The 22,500-nt window shown below is 43.8% G+C and overlaps 1 protein-coding gene across 1 annotated transcript in view; it reads left to right on the top strand.

Moving 5' to 3' along the window:
• The window catches only part of dpyda (dihydropyrimidine dehydrogenase a), a gene marked incomplete at both ends in the record, with an annotated part of 161,093 nt that overhangs the window by 63,170 nt on the left and 75,423 nt on the right, over positions 1-22,500 (top strand). Inside the window, 5 exons of the mRNA XM_080854784.1 lie at positions 1,060-1,167; positions 3,199-3,368; positions 5,123-5,333; positions 13,864-14,048; positions 18,524-18,739. Coding sequence (XP_080710910.1) covers positions 1,060-1,167; positions 3,199-3,368; positions 5,123-5,333; positions 13,864-14,048; positions 18,524-18,739 — 890 coding nt within the window. The remainder of the gene's footprint in view (positions 1-1,059; positions 1,168-3,198; positions 3,369-5,122; positions 5,334-13,863; positions 14,049-18,523; positions 18,740-22,500) is intronic.

Here is a 22,500-nt window from a genome sequence, read left to right as displayed (position 1 = left end):
ATACGCCAGGTATATATATACCCTTCTTGATACAGCCAGCTGTAAATGAACCGAAGAAGGAGGCAAAAAAAAGTGAAAGACAATGGGGTTTTGGTGGAAACCCAGGGATGGTGAAAGTCCATTAATCCATTTTGAAATGCACAACTTGACCGAAGAGGTTCTCCTGAAATCAAATTATCGTTGACGAGTGTATGGCAGAGTTAATTGATTCTGGCAGCCGGCGCGTCAGCTTCGCTGCTCCCAGTATCCAGTCTCAGGTTGAGAAGGAGCATGATGCTGCCTGGCTCCAACTCAGACCTTAGACAGGGTTTAGGAGGAGCACAGCCTTTTACTCTGCCTAAATTAGCTGGCTGCAGCTGTGGCACGAGATAGGAGGCAAAACAGACAATGCATTTCGTTCCTAAAAGCTTTGCTAAACCAAATTAGGGCTCAGGTTACCCATTATTATTTTTTGGTAAAATCCTAAATAGCATCATAAATCTCTGTCATCTTTCCTTTTTATGCCTTTTTGCCAAGGTGGATGGGGGGTTGAATAAGTAAATACAACATCTAAACTAATTTAGTGTACCTTTAATACAGGATGTGATAATGACAGGTGCTGACAAATTAGAGGCTTTGTGAGGTACTTCCAAAGCATGTATGCAAATATTGGTATCTTTAAAAAACGACACAATTGAAATCACTAGGCAGGGCCCAGAGGTTAACGACTACATACTATGGTACAATAGGCAGTGTACAGCAAGGAAGTGGTTTTCCAAAGACAAAAGGCCTCCTAATAATCCATACAGTAATATGAATGTGTATGACTATGTGCATAGAAAGAGACAAAGGCATCTGTTTCACTATTGGGATGCTGGTGTTTACAGGGACAATGTCCATTTTGCTGCCAGTTTCGAAAAAAGATAAAATGATTAGTGGACATGCAATGAAATATTGTCTAAAATGTTCTGTGAGATATTTGTCATATTTAAGTCCATGATGTACTCATAGATGCTTGCTTGATATAGAATACTTAGATGTATTTAATTTTTCGCCTCGTATTTTTTCTCTCTTCATTAGGTCTGCCACAGGCCAACAGGCACAAAATCTTCGAAGGACTAAACATGGACCAAGGTTTTTACACCTCCAAGGATTTCTTACCTCTTGTTTCCAAAGCCAGTAAACCAGGTAAATACAGCTGATAATTAAAAATGTAAGTACAGTTATTCAGCACAAGTGGCAGAGTCTGACAAGTGGTCTTAGGCTTATATGCAAGCCATTCTTTGTGTGCCACCATGGAGGAAAATTAACACAAAAAAAGCAGCATCACAGTGGCTCGAAGCTACGTCCTGGCGCATTCAACAGGCAGAAGTGTGCTATGCAGGTCAGAGAGAGAAGAGACACATTGAAAAGCCAGAGATGCTGTCAACTGCCTTAGGTGGTGGTGGTGGGGGGGGGGCATGAAGGCCACGGCAGATTGGTGTGTGGAACTAGACACAGTTGAGTGACAGAGGATAGGAGACAGGACAAGTTGGGCCAAATACCGGTGTGTGAAGTTGCATTCAGAGGAGAACAGAGCATAAGATTTGCGGCCCACACACATTCCGCAATGCTTAAAGCCCTTGGTTGTGTAATTGGGGCTTGCAGTATTTCACACTGAATTGGATTGTATAACTTGAGTCCACTTACTGTGTCCCACGTTGATTGCTCCCATGAGATAAAGGACAGAAGATCATGGTTTCTTAGAGAATATGTCAGCTTGGATGTCGATATTTCTGTTGTTGAGTGTTGCTTAAGATCAGTTGGATAACACAGTGTGCTGGAGGGTCTGTGGCATTAGTGGTCAGACTGTCAAAATTGTACAATTAGACAACTTGCTTTCCCAGAAACTAGATTCCTTTTGTAATGTTCCGGGATTCCACCCCTGAGGTTTAAAAATAGGCAGACAAAAAAATAAATTGTTATAAGTGGTCAGTCAGTCAATCAACCATACATATTTCCATAGTGGTGGGTGTTAAGATTATGATTGGCATATTTTCTTTTCTGTTGTGTTTACCGATATGATGATGGCTCCTGACAGAGATCATACTTGATCATCAGCACCCGTATTCATCTCCTAACTCTGTCGTCAGTAGTGATGGGCGTCTGGTGTTGAATTGGAGAAAGGAAATCGGCCTTGGTTGAAAAACTGTGTGACCAACACAAATCTGTACATCTGTAATTTTTGGCAGGGACTGGAGCTGACGTTATTCAAAATTCGTCATCTTGGTGAAATGAATATTAAGTAGTACGTAGGCGTAGGGGGGTGGAATTATAGAAGGAGTGGAAATAAGGCTCCGTTTGATAGTAACCCCCCCCCCCCCCCCCCCACACACACAATCACTATTTGCAGGAGAATGTAATAATGTGGGAAGCTGCGGTAAATGGGAGTCATTGTCTATGAGAAGGAAAGAAAGAAGACTGTGGGTCAGGTGTGTGTGGCTTTAGTCTTGGCAGAGAGGCATTACAAGGATTGTTTGAAAGACAGTGCTGGTACACTCACACATCCAGTTTCAATTACCATTTGCTCCCCCCCCCCCCCCCCCCCGCCGCCTATGTGTGACACCACTCACTCTGGCTTTGGCAGACGAGAAACCATTTATGTTTCCTTTTGTGCACTCTCGCATGGATACCTGAATACATCACATGTTGCAAGGATACGCCGCATATTATCAGATGTTGACATCGGGCAGCATTCAGCGCAATCTGCGCTCGTTCATATGCCAGATAAAAATAGGAAGCATTGTGGGGGATAAAGGCCCGAATACAAAATTACCTATATGTGTACAATTCAAGTGAGGGCGAGGGGAGGAGGAGAAAGAGAAGAAGATAAGGTGAAACTGCCTCTCATTGAAGCAGAATAATTTGATAGTGACATGCTGTGTCGGCAGACTCCGAGATGCAATTTTACACCGCCTTAAGTACTAGCGTCTGCTGAGCCGTTAAGCAGCAATGGTTCCACCAACAGAAATCATGTTTTCCTATTTCCCACCTCTCTCTCTCTCTCTCTCTCTGTTTGTCTGTCTGTCTGTCTCTCTCTTTCTCCCCCTCCCTCCCTCTCTCTCTCTCTCTCTCTCTCTGTCTGTCTGTCTCTCTTTCTCCCTCTCTCTCTCTCTCTCTCTGTGTCTGTCTCTCTCTTTCTCCCTCTCTCCATCTCTTATTTTCCCCTCTCTCTCTCAGGGATGTGCAGCTGTCATTCCGCTCTGCCTAACCTGCATGGCAGCGTCATCGTGCTGGGCGCGGGCGACACCGCCTTTGACTGCGCCACCTCTGCCCTTCGCTGCGGAGCCCGCCGCGTCTTTGTGGTCTTCCGGAAGGGCTTCACAAACATCCGCGCCGTCCCTGAGGAGGTGTGACCGTGAGAGCGAAGCTCTGGGCAATATTGAGTTGTATATGGAAAAAAAGAAAAATACATGCATCTGTGTGTGTGTGGGTGTTTGTGTGTATGAGAGAGAGAGAGAGGGGGATTGAGAGAGTGAGTGAGAGAAAGAGGACAAAAGAAAGAGAGAAAGAGAAGTGAAAGAAAAGACATAAGAAAAGAGTCAACAGCTGCCAGCTTAAGGCTTTATTAATATTTGGTCTGGCGAGGGCTTGCTCTGTGGATGTCTTTATTAAGGCTTCCATGTGAGTGTCCTCTGCCTGCCCTGCTGACACCCTTCCTAAGCCTCTCTCTCTCACTCTCTCTGTCTCTCTCTCACACACACACACACACACAGACACTCACACACACATACACACACACACTCACTCACTCACTCACTCTTCCACTGCCTTATTGCGGGGAATTGTCTTTTGGGTTTTTGGCAGGAGATTACTGTCAAAAGAGGCTCTTCCTCTTGGAGGGCTGAGTCAATAGGCTGGCCAGTATCAGTGGGGAGGATGCAGGAGGAGATAAGGCAACTCGTGCATGGCTCGATTTAGATCTTTGAGTGTTCCGTGAGACACATCCCTCAGGAGTTCCTCACACTTCGCACTGACCCCGTTTTCTGTTTTTTTATTTTTTATTATTTAATATTTTTAAAACACATTCTTTATTTTGTCCTTCACAAAAACACCATGTTCTGTTTGTCTGAGTATTAACACAAATAACTGAGTTTTTTATTTCTTTTAAATATTTAAATTCTATTTACATATTTGTGTTATTGTTTACTCGGCAACTTTTTTCTACTAACAGCTTGACAATATTTGCACGTTTTGTTTTTATACCACCAAAAAGAAAAGAAAATCCTCAGTATGTCAAATCTTTACAGAGTTGCTTTGTGACACTGATGTTTAAGGATATAAGTGCTAAAGAAGAAGAATAAGACACACACATTTACCAATCAGCAAGAGTTACGCAGGTAACTGGCACCCATGATATCAGTTCCACGCTCTATTTTTGATCACTCTTTAGAACTAACTTCTGTCACTTCTTTCGCCTCCCTCCCTCAGAAGACACCCCACACACTGCCATAGAAATGGCATTAATGACACATAGAGAGATGAGACAATTAAGATCCTGATTCGCATCTGTTTACTTTTCCTCAGCTGCTGCCACCACCTCCTCGCACTAATTAAGTTTGTTTTTATGATAAAGTACGCTTTTGGACTCCAGTGGGCGTAACTAACCTTCAGTTAATAGAGAAAATTCTCTTCAGTTTTGCCTCGAACCACGTGCTTTCGGAATGAAATGAAACAATTCGGAGGAATGCTCGAAATAAAAGATGTTAGGGCAAAGGTGTGCAGCAAATTTCCACCTCGCTGTGCGTGTCTGAAGTATGTGCAAGTGTATTTGAACAAGTTTCGTTTCATCTGCACGTGTGTGGGTTAGTTTATTAATCTAGAGGAAGTTAAAGGACATCGAATGAGGATGCTTGTGTTAGCTTTCTGTGTTGGTTTTTAATAAGGCTGTACTACTTTTTCTCCTAGTAAACATAGCTTCTTAGCTGCAAGGTTATTTTTGAGAGAATATTACAACTTTACTTACCATCAAACATCGAGCCTAGCCCATTGTGTAAAAGAGTCTGTTTACTTAAGTAGAATTAATACTCCCACGTTATTTCACGACTGCCATGTTGTCAGTGGTGTGTGACACCTGTGTCAGTAGTTTGCTTGGGATCCGCAGATGGAGCTGGCAAAGGAGGAGAAGTGTGAGTTCCTGCCGTTCCTGTCTCCGGTTGAGGTCATCATGAAGGCGGGCCGAGTGGCGGGCATGGAGTTCTGCCGGACAGAGCAGACTGAGTCCGGGGAGTGGGTGGAAGACCAGGACCAAATGATACGGCTCAAAGCTGACTACATCATCAGCGCCTTTGGCTCAGGGCTGAGTGACCCTAAAGGTAGTAAAAAACAAAACTGTTTGAGTCACGTCTCTACCCTGACTACACAGAGTCTTTGTTTTGTTTCCCCTAATCTTTCCGTTCATCACTTCTCTACCCGGCCTTAGCTTCTTGTGTCCTTTTGTATGACAGTGTGTACAAAGAAACTGCTATTGTGAAACATTTGGAATGTAATTGAAGTGAAATGAAATGTCACAAGGCTTGATAGATGAAAAGCAGTGATGAACAGGAGTGATCTTTTTACATGAGTGTCAGCTAAAGGCTGTAACATATTTCTGCATGTCAAGTCCATCCATCTCTTAACATTGTTTGAATATACAGTTTTATTCGGCATTTTCCATTGAGTTATGGTGCACAACACCCACCTGTATATAATAAGACAAAATGAATAGGACAATCTGAAGTGGCCTAAAGCTTGTAAATATCCTGTTTTCACAAGCCAGTACATGAGCAAGTTTTGCTGAGTGGTTTGGTAAATAGGTTGTGATGCACTTCAGTCCTATGAAGTGCTGGCATTTTAGACTGAAGATGCCATATTGCCAATGCTGCCTCACCACCCAATTCATTTCCATTAGGCCAAATTAGTTTGGCTGACTAGCTTTGGCAGAAGTCTTTGATTAAGTGATGAAGTGGGCGATGGCAAATTTGAACAGGTGTCCCACTGTCAGCCGTAATCTCCCCGCCTGTGTTTGTGGCAACCGCTTAAATTGGAAATCATAACATTGTTTCAGTGGCTGGCGTCACAACACTGAGCTAGTTTCCACAAGTTCCGGAAGGATCCGCTCTCCTTTCCCTCATCCTTCACCCCAGTGCGTTTCTTTAATTCTATGATTACTCTTTTTAAATAAATCTCACAGACATTCAACTCCTCCAAAAGTCGTCATAATGCTCCATACAATCTAACAGCATTCAGGACATGCATGTGGGTGTTGGAATGGAGTTTTTTATGTTGGCTTTTTGTTTGGATTTCGGCAGTTAATTTTCTCTAGCACATAGCAATTTTTGTGACAAATGGCCTTGAATAAGCACTCCGGACTTGATAAATGGCCCTGTGCTTTAAAACCAGTGTGAAAGGATTATCACTGGGGCCTCGGCGACAGCCCCTCCAGGAAATAAGCACAAATCATTATGCAGATGTTACACCTGGTATTATTCTTGGAGAATTCTCTGTATCTCCATCTCTTTCTCTTGCTCTCGCCTCTCTCTCACCAGAGAGGGGGGAGAGAGAAATAGAGACAGTAGCTCCATCAGGAGCAGAGGGAAGCCACAGCGCTGCTTTGTGTGACTCTTATCATTTAACTCAGTCGCCAAGCGAGGCAGCATTCTTTTGTTGTTGTTTTTTTCGCTTATGTTTTTGCTTCTTTCTTTTTTTTTTGCATCTTCCTCTCATTCTTTCAGCAGAGCTCACAACAAACGGCTCTTCAAAGAATATATTTTTGTGTGTGCCATGGGGTGTTCTTCTGTGTTTTTTTCATATTTTTTTTTTTTTTTTGTCGAAATAAACTTTTTGTGTGTGTGTGTGTGTGTGTGTGTGTGTGCGGGTGTAGGAGGTGACAGGCCTTCTTCTCTGGCAACACTATGATGTCAGGTAATTAGATCACATACAAAAGGGCACACCTGCTATGATTTTCAATTAGGGTCAGGACGAGCAAACAGAGTGTATATCATGGGACGATGGCTTTTGTCCAAAGTTGACCACGGATGACACAGAGACTCAGTAATGAGATTTGTCATAGAGCTAGGGGGTGTGGTGTGGTGTGGTGGGGTTGTGTGGGGGGGGGGGGGGGGGGTACCAGGACGTTCACAACCGGTTACCCTGTTAAGCCATTACCCAGCTCTGTGAGGCTGCACAGATAGGCCGGTGTGCAGACCTTGGCTGCTTAAGCGCGCAGAAACAGAGCTTGTTCTACATGGATTCATAATTAGCCATGATACACATTTACTCAACCAAATGATTGCAACCCAAGTGCGTCCCAGGGCAAACGTTAGGCCGCCGCAGTGTATTTGTTTTGTCAGGCCTCTATCGTCATTGGTCCACAGATTAAGCGCTCCACTGGTACATTTTTTTCAGCACTTTTTCACGTTGTCAGTTGAGGAGATTCAATCAAGCTTTGTTTGAAATCCATGGTCCACGTTTCAACGCTGAATGCTTGACTGTAAATCAAAGCTTTGCACAAGTGGCAGCGGTATGATTGTTTCATCGTTACAAAACAGTATAAGTTTCTCCATTTTAGATGCTCTTTAAAAGGAAGACCTCGATGATTGACCCAGCATTGCAGAGCGTGTGTGGAATTTGCTCTAAATTAGCAAAGGTGTCCTCAGACTGGAGGAGGGCATTGTTATTATTGGCAATTAGCCCACAAGGTTAATTAAAACATGAGGAATCTCTGATATGAGGAGGACTTAAATGGTTTGCATGACTGCGAACTAACTAGCTTAATTTGATAGTGATTTTGTATTTCCTTTCCGTTAAGCCTCATTGCTGTCACGGATCAGTGTGTGTGTGTGTGTGTGTGTGTGTGTGTGTGTGTGTGTGTGTGTGTGTGAGAGAGTTTTTCAATACCATTTTTCCCCTCAGGCACGTGTAGGTTTTTATTTTTTTTTTTTAACTAGACAGTCCTAGTCCTCATCTGCTCGTCATGAGAACGAACAGTTTAAGGCTAAAAACTTTTACCTTTTCTACTCTACCTATTTTGCCTGTACACAGAGCAATTTAGCAAAACTGGCAGGAAAGTCTGGGTAGAGCCTTAAGGGGATTTCCTTTGGGGGGATTACAGATTTTTAGTTTTTACAATAATGCACTGCTATGCGAATTCAAGACATAACACACCACTGAAGTATATTCCTCTACCAGCTGTCCATTCTAGCCACTATGACTACTGATCCCAGTTGGCTCACGTGTTACACAACACACCTTATTCTCCTTGACACACTCAGTATACTGAACCTGTATACTATATTGTCCAAGGGGTCTCTGATTCATTCTGCTTCATATTGTGTCTCCGAAAAAAAAAAAAAATGCTGAGCGATGATCTTTTCTCCCCCTCATCCTCTTCTTTTATCCCCGCAAGTCTGTATTCTGTCATTGAAGGAAATATGAATTACTTACCCACTCAAGTACCTCGTCTGATGCGGTGGTTGGCTGTGTGTGCTGTTCTCTGCTAAAGGAAAAGCTGACTAGGCGGGAAATACAGGCTCGGTAATCTGAAGGGCCGGCCCACGAGGGGCGAGGTCCTGATTAGATCCCCTGGCTGGAGTTTGAGTGGGGTGCAAGGCGGGGTGTGTGTGTGTGTGTGTGTGTGTGTGTGTGTGTGTGTGTGTGTGTGTATATGTGTATGTATGTGTGTGTGTGTGTGTGTGTGGGGGGGGGTGTTTGTGTGTCAGTTGCTACAGCGTGGCATGATGGAAAGTCTCCCAACTAGAGTCCCGTCATTCTGGGGGAGAAATCACCACCAGCCCAGACATCCCCCCCCCCCACCCCCCCCACCCGTGCCTCAGTTAAATATTCACACCTCAGCAATACATTAATCACCACACATCAGTGGTAATGACTGTGATCACAGACCCCTCCCGAGCTAATTTATCACAGAGGATTTCTTCCTCTTTAGTTTTGTTGCGCGTTGTTTTCCGTCTTCTGTTGTGTGGCTGGGATTTTTTGGCTCCAGCTACGCGCTAATGAATCACTGGTGTGCTTTGTAGCGCGATGGAACACTGTCAAAGAGTTGGAGACTGTTCACTGTGGGAATGCTGCTTTGCTTCAGCTTTAGTTTTGCTTCCTTCACTCTTATGTCCGTAACGCAGTCACCAACGGGTCGTGTGGAGGTGGCCTTAGCTGACTTATAACATATACAATATGGAGCGAGCTTTCAAGGCTTTCCATTTGCAGCACTCAGTGTTCAGTGGGTAGGTGAGGTGAGGTGTGTGTGTGTGTGTGTGTGTGTGTGGGGGGGGGGGGGGGGCAGGGTTGTATTTCTTTCAGGTATGTGCCATTGTCATGTACACAGTGAAAAGAAAGCAGCAAACTACTTGTAAATGTCTCTTTTTTTGTTATTGAAAAAAGTATTGAATCATTTTTTTTTTTTAGATGTGTTTTTGTTTCCATTCTATTTGTTGCCTATAGTTACAGTCAATGGACCACTTTCACAGACATTTATTCAAGGCAGTTTTAGGAAAAATAAAAGAAAACAAGCTTTCAGGAATATAAAACCCATCGTGTTTGGCATTGGACTTAGCACTGCTTCACAGAACCTTGGCCTGTGTAATGTACAGCGTAAGTGCCTCGGTATTCACAGATATCGGATTGGGTGTTTCAGTTCATTTGTAACGGGAGTCAGCTTTTGGGAGAGAGACTTCTTCCCTGCTAAGAGTGGAGTGGAAGGGCTGTGTGCACTGAGCTCGGCGGGAGCCGGCCGGCGGCTTTGGTTTTTCGCCTCGGCGCAGTGCACCGGAGGCAGCATGGATCCCCTTGGTTAATGGGCCCTGGCAATCTGCATCTGCCAGCGCAGAGCTGTCTTCGGAGAATGCCCGTGGGTTGTCTGTGTGCATTTCTCCGTGTCTGTGTCTGTGTGTGTGTGTGTGTGTGTGTGTGTGTGTGTGTGTGTGTGTGTGTGTGTGTGTGTGTGTGTGTGTGTGTGTGTGTGTGTGTGTGTGTGTGTGTGTGTGTGTGTGTGTGTGTGTGAGTGAGTGCAGAAGCTATTTTACTTAAGACTGATCTCTTAGAAGAATGAGAGGGCCTGTCACACTCCACAGCCTCTTCAAAGGTGAGGAGGGAGGGGAGGAAAAAAGAGTAAATAGAGAGAGAACGAGAGAGAGAGAAAGAAAGAGAGAGAGAAAGAGAAAGAGAAAGAGAGACAGAGAGACAGACAGAGAGTGAGAGAGAGAGAGAGAGAGAGAGAGAGAGAGAGAGAGAGACAGACCGAGAGACAGACAGAGAGAGAGAGAGAGACAGACAGAGAGAGAGAGAGAGTGAGTGAGAACGAGTGAGAACGAGAGAGAGAGATAGAAAGACAGAGAAAGAGAAAATACTGCCTCCCTGAGGTGTGTGTGTGTTTGTGTGTGTGTGTGTGTGTGTGTGTGTGTGTGTGTGTGTGTGTGTCTGTGTGCGTGTACGCCCACACAAGTGCACTCATGTAAAGCATTGAAACAGACAATATTCATCTCTCAGCTCGTGGGGTGAAATGGAGAGGTCGCTGGAGGTCCAGCCGGCACTTTCTAGAAGGCTCCAGAAAGCATGAGCGTAAACAGCAGTCTAATGAGGAGGGGTTGCTCTGCTTCTCCCCGGCACATCTGTCATCTTTGTTAGGCTGTAATTAAGAATAGGATCTAGGAAACGAGGTGTTGCCATTTTGATGAGGAAGAATATCATGTACTCCACTGTATTTATAACCACAGCAGACCCTGAAGGAAGGTACATCATAATTAATGGCATAAGCGGTCACGATCACAGTTTCAGATATGCGTACCCCCAAAGTAGATTTTCCTACCTTATTTTCTGAACTGCCGTGTTTTCAGAACATCCACAACTCATTTATTATCTTTGGTGTGATCTTCAGCACAGCTCTATAACCATAGTATGATTGCTCTGAATGCCCACATACAAACCCCATCCAGTGTAATGTTACAGTGCAAACTACACTAGGGCATTACGTTTATTTTGATATAGCACAGCACAGCATAAACACTACATTATTTGCATAGTATGGTATTCATCATAAACTGTTTTAATTTATTACAGTGGTATATAGTGACATATTGTATTTATAACCTTCTAAATGTAATATATCATAATATTATAATCTTCTGCTGTTACTATGCGACTATATGAGTTCTGCCATTGCGTCCTTGCCTGCACCTGGCACAAAATCCTAGATTAAATGTCCAGCTGGTAAAATGTCAGTGCAACCTATACTTGGGTGTGGGCATGGGATCAAAGAGATCAGACTTGAATAGAATGTAAAGGTTAACAATTTTCAGTCAAAATTACAGGTAAATCCACTGCTGCCAGTGTGTTATTAAATCAATAACACACTTGAGGAAGGCAGTATATGGTAAATGGTTAAAGGACAAACATCACAAAATGTTTAAGCTTTTCTGATTACTGTCTCCCTATCAAAACTGTCCAAACAGTAAAATAGCCAGGAAAAACAATTAGCACCAGAGGAACTTGGGAAAGCATGCAATCTCCTGCCTACCAACAAATCAGCAGGACCAGATTGAGTCCTGACAGACTTTTATCAACAAGTTTGGCATCTAGAATCTTCGCTCCCCCACAGGAAAATAAAGTTTTAAAACTCCCAAATTCTCAAATATTACACATATATTTAACAATTTGAAGACCCAGCATTAATTCACCTTCCGTTTAATTGGAATGACCTTTGGAAAGACACCCAACACTGTCAATTCATTGTATATTAATTATCAAGCATTAACAATCAAGTTGAATGTGCTCACTAAAATCTCTCATCTGTGACAGTACAGCTTCACCTAAACTGGCCCTCCTCTCTCAATCCAACAGTCAGAAAATCTTGAGCCTCCTTTTAAGCCTATTCAGTACTGGGTTACTCGTGACCTTGTTGCAAGACCAGTGCAACAGGCCAGCTGAGACCCACTTCTAGTGCATCTGCGGAAATTGGCCATTAAAGATAACCCAGACATCAACACTCTCTAACATGGCCATCATGATCAAAGTGTGCCATCAGAGCCTTCAGTGTCAGGTCAAACCCTAGTAAAACCTACTAAAACCCAAGATGTGAAGAGTCCTAATTTGAATACACTGTATGACTGAGCTCAACTGTGTTGTGCTGTCCTGTATACGTTTTTACACGTATACTTTTTGACAAAGAGACACAGGCCAAGCCATGGGTGATTGTGTCTCATCTCAGCTGTGATGACTGAACACTTATTTACCAATTGGCAGACAATTAACAAACACTTTGGTTAAATACAATAGAGCAAACTCCGGTTTATGTTGTGAGATCAGACAAAGAATACAAAATCAGAATACCCATTTGTTATAGTTTGGTTCATTACCAGTACCAAGGAACAAGTCTATAGGTCTATTGTGTGCTGTGATTCTGAAAATCTTATAATTAGTTCCTTTTGCAGACCTGCAAATGACTCACATGAACCTATGGCTTTCAGTAATTTACATTTAAGTCATCCAATACCTCTATGTCATTTCAATTGTTCTGGTCAATTTATTGCAATTCTTCAGCAATTTGTGTTGCCATCGATTTCCATTGTCAGTTCAACGGTTTATGAAGTGAATCAATACATACTGTTATTACATTAAGGTGATCACTTTAGTTGGCATTGAATTCAACATTTGCTAAATCAGTATTGAAGTGTACTTGAGTATTCTGCTAATGTTAATGTTAGGGCATATATGTACTCACTCTACTTGATCCACATAGTATTTACATAACATCATAGTTCCCTCAATTTGAATAGTCTCGAATAGTCTTGAATCTTCAACTTAATTTAAGGCAGATGCCACCAATTTAGACTATCCAAAGTACCTTTACCTTTGAAACACCCGCAATCACAATTGTCATTCACACACCAAAACCGATCTGTTAGTGTACTGTATGACTAAAGTGCATAGACATGAAAAGTTATGTTGCCTTACTTTGTGTTTGCCTGCCTATTGGTAATCGGTGCCTTGTTTTGTGACATCCTATGTCAATGGAATATTTGGCTGAGCTCAGATTCAAGACTTTTTAACTCTTATGAATGTGGCGATTACTGGGCCTCAAAACAGCGTAGTCCTCATTTGTTATTTGTATTTTTTGGAATTACCCCTCCTCCTTTCTCCCCCATTCTAACCCCTCTTCTCTTCCATCTCTTCCATCTCTTCCTTTCTTCTCCTCTCCCCTTCTCTTACATTCTTTCCTGTTGCCTCCTCTCAATCAAGGTATATGCAATATTCTAGAGAAGAATATATGATTATGGTCTCAGCCTAGTCAGTGTTTATGAAAAATGAGACGCCATCTGCATTCTATCATTTGTAGACCTTATTGTACAGCCTTTCCTATCGGCTCCATATAGAAGTTCCTCCTCTGGGTGGATGGAAAAGGTGAAGTTCTCCCAGTCGTTGTACGGGAGAGCAATACATCTTGAGCAGCTCGTAGATCTGCATTTAAAAACACCCGCATTGATAGATGTAGGCCATCGCCCTTGCTGAAAAGTATTGCCTGTGTAAGATGAATTGTATAGGTATGCATGGGTTTGGAAAGGAGGGGAAGGGGGAAGGGAAGGTGGCCATTTTCTAATGTAGATCAGTTTGACAGAGTGTCTCCTGGCTAATGTTGCTAACGGTGAATGAAATGCATCAGGAGATGTTACATTAACCTGAGTCAAGAGAAAGGCAAGGGAGAAGGGGTGAGGGGGGGGGGATTCACTCCCCAGTCGTTTGTCTTGTCAGATACTTTATATTACTCGCTGTGTAGTTTCCAGTCTATCAAGTAACCCTCTCCCCAGACCTCACTGACTCTCTCTTTCTCTTTCTCTCTCTCTCTCTCTCTCTGTGCAGTGAAAGAGGCCATGGCTCCTATCCGCTTAAACAGATGGGGTCTCCCTGACCTGAACCCGGAGACCATGCAGTGCAGTGAGCCATGGGTCTTCGCTGGTGGGGACGTGGCCGGCCTGGCCAACACCACGGTGGAGTCAGTCAACGACGGGAAACAAGCCTCCTGGCACATCCACAAATACATCCAGGTGGGCCTCTCGGATCACGCAGCGCATGTTAACTCCCACTGAGAAGAGCGCTTATGACTTAAAAGCGTTTGCATATTGCCATGTTGCCAGTAAGGTTGCCATTTCAGAGAGGGAAGGGCGAGGTTTCAAGATCGAAATCCGTCTGGGCTTCCTCATGCTAGACGTCCAGTTTAGGGAAGCACCGCACTGACAGCTGTTCACCCAAGGTCGTCTTTGACAGGAAATAACTTTGCTACAAAAGGATTTTGTCTTGTCCAGCAATCTGTTCTCTGTAAAGACTACACCTTTGGGGATTTCTTCCAGTGTCACACATTATGACACAATATTTTTATGCAATACTACAAAAAAAATGATGTGATATACCAGAGGCTATCTGAAGTACTCTAGAATTATACTTAGACTACGCATAATATATCAAGTTAGTGTCACAGCTCAAGTTATTCATGACACATTTGAGCAGTTCATGGGAAAAAAGATAATTCAGGTAATTGACAGTGCAGCAAGTAGGTGGACCAAAATATCTCCCTGTGGCTTTGCATCAGAAAAACAATGATTTGGGTTACTCATGCACAGGCACGACATGGCCACCAGGAAGCCATGTAGAATTGTCCTCACCGCTCACCACTGAAATCATCTATTATTCCATCCATTATTTACTGCCTTTTGATTTAAAAATACAGTGATTTCGGAGTGAAAATGGAAGGGTAAGATTCAATGTAAAGAATGCATACATTGTTTTCTAGTCCTCACATTCAACGACTGATACCAACTTGGGACAGGTCATCTGGAGAACCTTTATTGTTTTTAATTGAGGTTGGACGAACAGGTTTCTGGCTAACTCCCATTTTTTTGCAAGAGAAAAAAAGGTTGAGATTTGAGAAAGACGAACAAATGGCACCTCTTCCTTCCATGTTCCTGAAGCACCGTTTTGGGATTGTTGATGGCTCAGTCCGAGCCACTATGTTTGTTTCCCACACACAGCTCACACACACACACACACACACACACACACACACACACACACACACACACACACACACACACACAGGGTTTCAGGTTACTGCTACTGTTTCATCGTCTGTCACTATTTGTTTGTTGAACACTAAGACAGATACAACACACCAACTGACACTTGCGCACAAACACACACACACACACAGACACACACAGACACTCACATATGGGGGTGATGCTTTTGTGCTTGGCGAGACAGGAGCAGATGTTGGGAATTAAGTCCTGTGTTAGGATCACAAAACCCAGCAGAAGAGGCAGGATTTGAAGAGCTGATTAATTATGAAGATGAAAGCCTTGCATGTGTTCCACATGGGCGTGGATGCGAGTACTTTAATACCGCACAGACACAGATGCTCTCTGACACAAGCCTCCTCGCGCTTGGCAGTCGGCGGATGTAAGGACTCGAATCGCGCGCTAATGCATGACCCGCAAGAGTCGAGAGAAAAGGTCTGATTTGCAACAGTGGCTGGTGTTGGCATCGATCCATTTAACAGATGCTCTCAGGAAAGTGCAAGAGCCATACATTTCTTGCAAGCAGGCTCCCAGCAGGAATGGAAACCTTCGTTTCGGCCGCGGGTTAAAGCTACGCTCGGAAAAAACAAAAGCACAGCACAGGGGTGTCATGTTGTGTTTTGTTTTGTCTTGTTCCAGTCACAGCACATTAAACACAGAGATTCTACAGTGCAGCTAGTAGCTTACACTTAAACCACTTTCATTAGTTTATTTAATTTTTAACCTAGCCACTCAGATCAATATTGCAGGGGGGTATTATATAGTTCCCTGAATTATTAAGTTAGTGCAGAACATTTCTTTGCTTCTATGACATTTGTCCTTGACACAGTCCAGAAGATTCTGTGGATTTGTCCAGAAGGCTAGCAATAGCATCAGTTAACATCATAGACATAGCATCTTCTTTATATCTATGGTGACCCTCACCCAGCATATCTCCTAGTGAGCTGCCCAGTTGAAATGTGGTACCACCAACCCAGACCTCATTCTTGACACTATCGTAGATATTTATCCTCTGGGAGTTTTTACTGAATCTTGTTTGACAGAAGCATAAGACAAATGGAAACAGGATCCCTAAACAGAAACAGCAACAACAAACAGCAACAACAAACTTGTTTCCCCCCCCTCCTCGTCTTTCACACTATTCCTCTCTTACTCCCTGTCTCATTTTTGTGCTTCGCTCTTCCTCTGAGCTCTCATTATGCATGCCGTGTATGGTGTTTAAGGAGAGGAATTAGGGGTCCCGTCTCCGTGACTCAAGTCAGACTAAGTGCAATCCAAATGGATTCTAGGCAGGCCTGCTGGTGGATATCAGGCACCAGCGAGACAACTTAATGCTCCCTTCTGGGCGACCCGGGTTCAGGGGGGGTTAACACCCACCTTTCCAGCTCCAGCACTCAGGAGGGCTTCAGATCCTGTCCTCTATCAACCCTCCCCCCCCCCCCCCCCCTCCCCTGGCTGAAATCAGAAAGTGCAGCACTTGTCCAAAACATGTGCGATTTCGCACAGGGGTTAATTGTGGACCCGTGGTCGCGGTCGGTCGCAAGAAGGCAGAGGAACGAGTGTTTATTTGCAGATTAAATGACCACTTTTAGCAAGGATAGGGAGAAGGGGGCGAGTAGATTGCTTTTTAGTTTTTACAGTAATGGACTTGGGGTGGGGTGGGGGGAGGCGGGAGAGGAAATGAATTGAGCCGTTTTTTGTGCAAAGGTCTCCACATTTGCATTAGGATGCGCTCAAAAGATCACTTGTCTTCCATCAGCCTGTTTGCCTACCTGAGTGGATTAATATGCGATTGATCTGTTTTCTTGGCCTTCATTTTAGCGAGCCACTTACCAGTGTTATTATGAAACAATAATATCAGCACTGCCACTAACCAGCATCAATAGCAAGTACAGGTTGTAATGTCTGCCAAGCATAATAGAGATGTCCTTCCTAATATCTTATTTACATAGCTTGTAAAATGGAATTAGCAATGATGGTAGCACAACAGCTCCAGGCAAACATGTGTGCAGAGCTAGTGGAGTCAGGAAGGATTTTTTGAGGAGATTTTAATTTCAGCATGACTATCAGTGAGACATGCCATTTATCTAGAAATGAGACACCAGTTACGCACAGTTTGGGAAATGCACCAATTTAGTGCATGTTCATGGTACCTTAAAACATTTCCTATTATACAGCTGAAGGCATTGTTATATTGGAAAGGTCTAGCGAAAAACACAGCAGCATTTATGCCCATTTCTGGTATATTAGTGTGTGTGTGTGTGTATGTGTGTGTGTGTGTGTGTGTGTGTGTGTGTGTGTGTGTGTGTGTGTGTGTGTGTGTGTGTGTGTGTTTTATTTTATCATGAGCACCAATGTTTAGCGCATTGTACCTATGCCTCACCCACCCCCCACCCCCCACCCCCTCCTCTCTCATTTCCCCTCTCTCTCTCTCTTCAACGTTCTTTAGAGAGCTGTGACATCAGTGTAGAAGCAATCATAAGCGCCTGATAAATGCTCTGCTAATTAGAGCGCCTGTCAGCATATGACGTCCACTGCCTGCCTGCATCCCATCATCCAGAGAGATAAACAACATTGAAAACAAATTAAAAAAAAAAAATGTATGTTGAAATAAAGACCGCGTGCAACGGCACCCTCCTGATTGTTGTGTGATGTCAACGGATTTTCTTTTGATTTTTTTTGTTTGTGCTTGCTATGGTTTTTGTGGGTCTGGATCATGTCATTTTGAGTGTTGTGTGTGTGTTTACCACTGTGTGCAGTAGAACAGGATGTGTAATGATGTTCCCTGAATATAACTAGCTCTCAGGCATGCTGTGTTATCAGGCTGGAGCCCTGTGTGAAGGTGCATGTCACAGTGTCATCAGTAGGAAGCACCCTACAAATGAAATTGAATTTGATTAATTTCTGTATGTGTCTGCTGAACGTCAACTCCACTGGGCCTCAGTCTCATTTCTGCATTTGTTATCTGCCCTCTCTCTCCCTCTTTCTCTCTCCCTCTCCCTCTCCCTCTTCCTCTCCCCCTCTTCCTCTCTCTCTCTCCCTCTCTCTCTCTCTCTCCCTCTCTCTCCTTCTCCCTCTTCCTCTCTCCCTCTCTCTTTCTCTCTCTCCCTCTTCCCCTCTCTCTCTCTCCCTCTCTCTCTCTCCCTCTTTCCCTCTCTCTCTCTCCGTCTCCCTCTTTCTCTCTCTCTCTCCCTCTATGTTCTCTCTCTGTTTCTTTCTCTGTCTGCCCATCTGTATCTTTGTCTGTGTTTTGTCTCTTTCTTTATCTCTTCTCTCTCTCTCTCTCACTCTTCCTCTCTCTCTTCCTCTCCCTCTCCCTCCCACTTCCTCCCCCTCTCACTCCCTCTCCCTCTCTCTCTCTCCCCCCTCTGTGTCTGTTTCTCTCTCTGTCTGCCCATCTATATCTCTGTCTGTGTTTTGTCTCTCTCTCTCTCTCTCTGTCTGTCTAGTCTCTGCATAGACACAAAGTCCCCATTGAGCCTGAGCTCCCTCTCTTCTACACTGCTATCGACGCTGTGGACATCAGTGTGGAGATGGTGGGCATCCGGTTCCCCAACCCGTTTGGCCTGGCCAGCGCCCCACCCACCACCAGCACCGCCATGATTCGCCGGGCCTTTGAGGAGGGCTGGGGCTTTGCTCTCACCAAGACCTTTTCCCTGGACAAGGTAAAGACAGCACTCCTGATAAATACTTGATTGACATCTCTGCTGCCTTGACAGTTCTTGTGCTAAGTGCGTGTGTCTCTCTCTCTGCAAGATTGTCCACGCTGTATATCCTCTTCACCAAAAAAATCTTGCTCAGCAAAATGGAACACATGTGGCTATAACTCACCCAAAGAAACAATGTCAGCAGAATGCTCAAAGGTTGTCTACACTCTAAACCCAAAAGATCTCTGTCAACAAGATAACAGATCTCTGTAAAATATATATTTTTTCTTTTCATTTATTGTATATTCATAGTGTAGTAGAATAAAAAGGCAAATAATTAATACATTTAGTAGGAATACAGCTGTAATGTGATAATACGAATATCTCCAAGTTTTTCTATGCTTCACCTTACACTTGTAAAGTATCCTTGCTGACCCAACTGAATGAGATGGTTTTGGTGAGTGAAGCTATAGCCAGCCAGTGCTCAGATGTGTTTGCAGGGACCACACTTTTTGTGACCAGAAATCTGACAGGTGATCCTTTAAAAAACAGCCCTTCACTAAAGTGGCAATGCACGCTTCCCACATAGTAGGGATTGACGAAATGGTTCTGGATTGCCTCTCAGTTTTTGTGAATTTAGGTAAGCTGTTGCATTGGTTTTATTTTCTAGCATTCAGAACAAACACTCATGTTCCACTGAGACCTTAGTCTCTCAGCGCCTCAGTCACTCCATCAGACCCGTCAGATCCACCCATCTCAGGCCTTTTGCTTCACTTAAAGCTTTTCTAAGATCAAGAATCTCAGCAGTGAAATTCCAGTTTAAATAGAAGGTTTTTTTTTGTTTGATTTAGACATTTTAGTACTTTGATGTTTTTTTCCCCTTTTTTTTCATTTTTGTCTAAACTTTTAATTTCCGCTTACTGGTGATATGAATATTAATAAGCAACATATGTTTTCTGTGTTGATGCTGGTTGGCATCCCTTGATAGCTGAAGCTCGATGAGGATATTAAATTATACAAAAAAAAGAGGAATTGGCCCTGTCCCAAAACTAATGATAGATGTAGTTGGGGGTGGTGCTTGAAGGAGTAAGATATGGAGATCAGATGTTGCCAAATTAGTTGTTTATCTGAGTGGCCTGCCCTCCCTAAACCTCCCCTCGTGAAGTTTATATGAAATAAAGTTATGTTTTTAGATTAGATTTTAGATTAGATTCAACTTTATTGTCATTGCACATAGTACAAGTACTGAGACAACGAAATAGTAATAGCAATAAAATATATGTGCATATGTAAAGTGGAATAAGTGAATAAATAAGATATATACAGTAAGAGTTAGGTATGAAATATGAACACAATATGAATAGATGTGGAATGGCTCTGACCTATTCACCTGTTCTAAAGTGATGTGACCACTGTCTCTTAGTCACTCTCTTTTCAATCTATGGCAGCGAGTAATCACCAGTTGTGTGTACCGCCCCACTCGCCATCTTTCAAAGGTCAGAGCCCGTTTTTCCCCCCATAGAGGAGATATATAAAAGGACACAAACGCAATAAGAAGGCAGGCTGGATTTGAATGATATTTTCTGTAGCATATGAAATATTACGACTTCAGCAGACGGCTTTGAATGAGCCTAATTTGCCTTGCCTGTGCTTACCAGGGGAGTCCAAGGGGAAGCCAGGCACCGTCTGGACATCTGCTGGAGATTGCATTATCCCATTTCCCAGCAAGCCCAGCTCTCCCGCTCCCTCGCCCACCATTAAGATTGACAGCTGAATATTGTGCCAACGTGAGACGCTAAATATGTTTATGTGAACTTTGTTTCTTTCAGGAGAGGGGGGTGGGGGGTGGGGGGGGGGGGTGCGAGCATACGTGCATGTACCCCACTCACCTTCGTCAAATGGCCTTTTTTTTTTTTTTTTTTTAAACTCTTGACATTTGTAGATGCCAGGGGTCTAATATACTGTTGCAGCTATTGGCTGTCAGCATGCTCAGAAATACCAGCTGATATCTCGGTAAACAGAAATCATATTATTCTTTATTGTGTGCTCAGAGGGAAAGATTGTAAAGGGGCTTTCTAGGGGGGGGAGAGATAAAGAAGTTCTTAATGTCAATATGAATGAGCAGGAGGCTCAGTGCTATCGTGCCTCTTAAACACGGGGGGATTTCTTTTTTTTAATATCCTGTGCTTCAGCTATTGCCTCTCCTATCAAAACATTACCAGGCCGGGGTATTGATAGCGTTCGAGATGTGCGGCGGATTGTCTATGGATATGAGAATCTTCACGCTTCTGGGCCTCGTCTGCGGCCGGACGTGCGCGGAATCACTAATTAGCCCGCCTGCACAGGGGCTGACGAAGGGGTGTGTGTGTGTGTGTGTGTGTGTGTGTGTGTGGGGGGGGGGGTGTAACTAAGGTGGAGTGCAGGCGAGCTCGGTGATCATTAATTAGAATTAATGAACTGTGCTGTGTGTAAAAAAAAAGGGTACCCCCCCACTCCCCCTACTCCCCCCCCCCCCCCCCCCCGTCCTCATGGTTTGAGACCCCTGTTTGAAACGAAACGCTGGAGGACAGCATTGCAGTGATCCGTGGTGTACTCCACCCACTTCCACTCGGTTCAGGAGTGTCAACTGCACTTTCCCCCTTTTTTTTCCCCTTTTTCTATTCTTTTTTTTTCCTCTCCTTTGGTGGCCCTCAAATCACACCAATTACCGGACTGTTAGATTCCTGATTGATACGTTTTGGTGTGTTTCTGGCTTATTACAAAATGCAAAGACCTGAGTGAGAGCAGCGGGGTTAGTCTGCCTGAGAGAGATAGAGGACCGGGCTGACTGTGTCCAATTAACCCATTCGGTTGGTCAGCTCTTGCTAAGTCACACCTGTAATTGGTCCAAAGCTGCATGTGTTGATGGGGGACCCTGTTAACCCCTCCGAGGTAGGAGAACTGATACTCTACTGAGCAGCCTTTTGCTTTTCCAGTCAGATTTAGCTAAGGATTGGGCTTGTGGGCTTTAACATGTGTGCTGACTATGCCTCTAGTAGGTATTGGGAGGTATTGTTTGGGATCTAGCATTAGGCATTGAGCTTACAATGATTTTTAATGCGTCAGACCTTAGGGTATAGAACTGGCCACCTTTATGCAAAGAAATGGAAGTGCATTCACCTTTTAATTTATTTCTTTTTCTTTTTTGTTGTGGCTCTTGTTTTTGCTTTTTTTTTAAAGAAACTTTTCAGAATTCAATCTTTTCTCCGAACTCACCTTGGCGATGCGGAGGTGGGAGGGAGGCGTCGAACGGATCCTATAAGTAGAAGTCGGGAGAGACGGCGCGCTGACACACACGTCCGCACATTTCAAACGCAATTAAAACAAAGGCTCCTCCAGCGGGCACGTCAGCCCACACTCGCCCGGTACAGTAGCTACAGTGCTCCGATTGCGGGCTCGATTTAATGAGAGAAACGTGGAATAAATCTCCATAGTAACGCAAGCGAGGTGACACACGTCACGTAGTCCAACATCTGCGTGGCTTCGTCCCACATTAAGAATAGCCAGCGGTCTCTTTGTGTGAAAGAGTACTTTTTTTTCTTTTTTTTTTTGCTGGACCAATTAATGACAGAGGTTAAAGGGCACTTGCTTCTGTGATTTGGCTGCTAATAAATAGCATGGTGGCTGCTCTTGTAAATTAACATTTCATTCATCTACTCAGGACTTTGGAGAGGGTCTCTAGCTACACGAATGGAGGGCTGTTTGTCCAGACAGAAAGGCATTAATTCAATTCCAGGATT

The sequence above is a fragment of the Sprattus sprattus genome, assembly GCF_963457725.1.
Source record: "Sprattus sprattus genome assembly, chromosome: 17".
In the NCBI taxonomy this organism is placed as follows: Eukaryota; Metazoa; Chordata; class Actinopteri; order Clupeiformes; family Clupeidae; genus Sprattus; species Sprattus sprattus.
The sequence above is the reverse complement of the archived record's forward strand: the minus strand, read 5'-3'. Positions and strand labels throughout refer to the sequence as shown.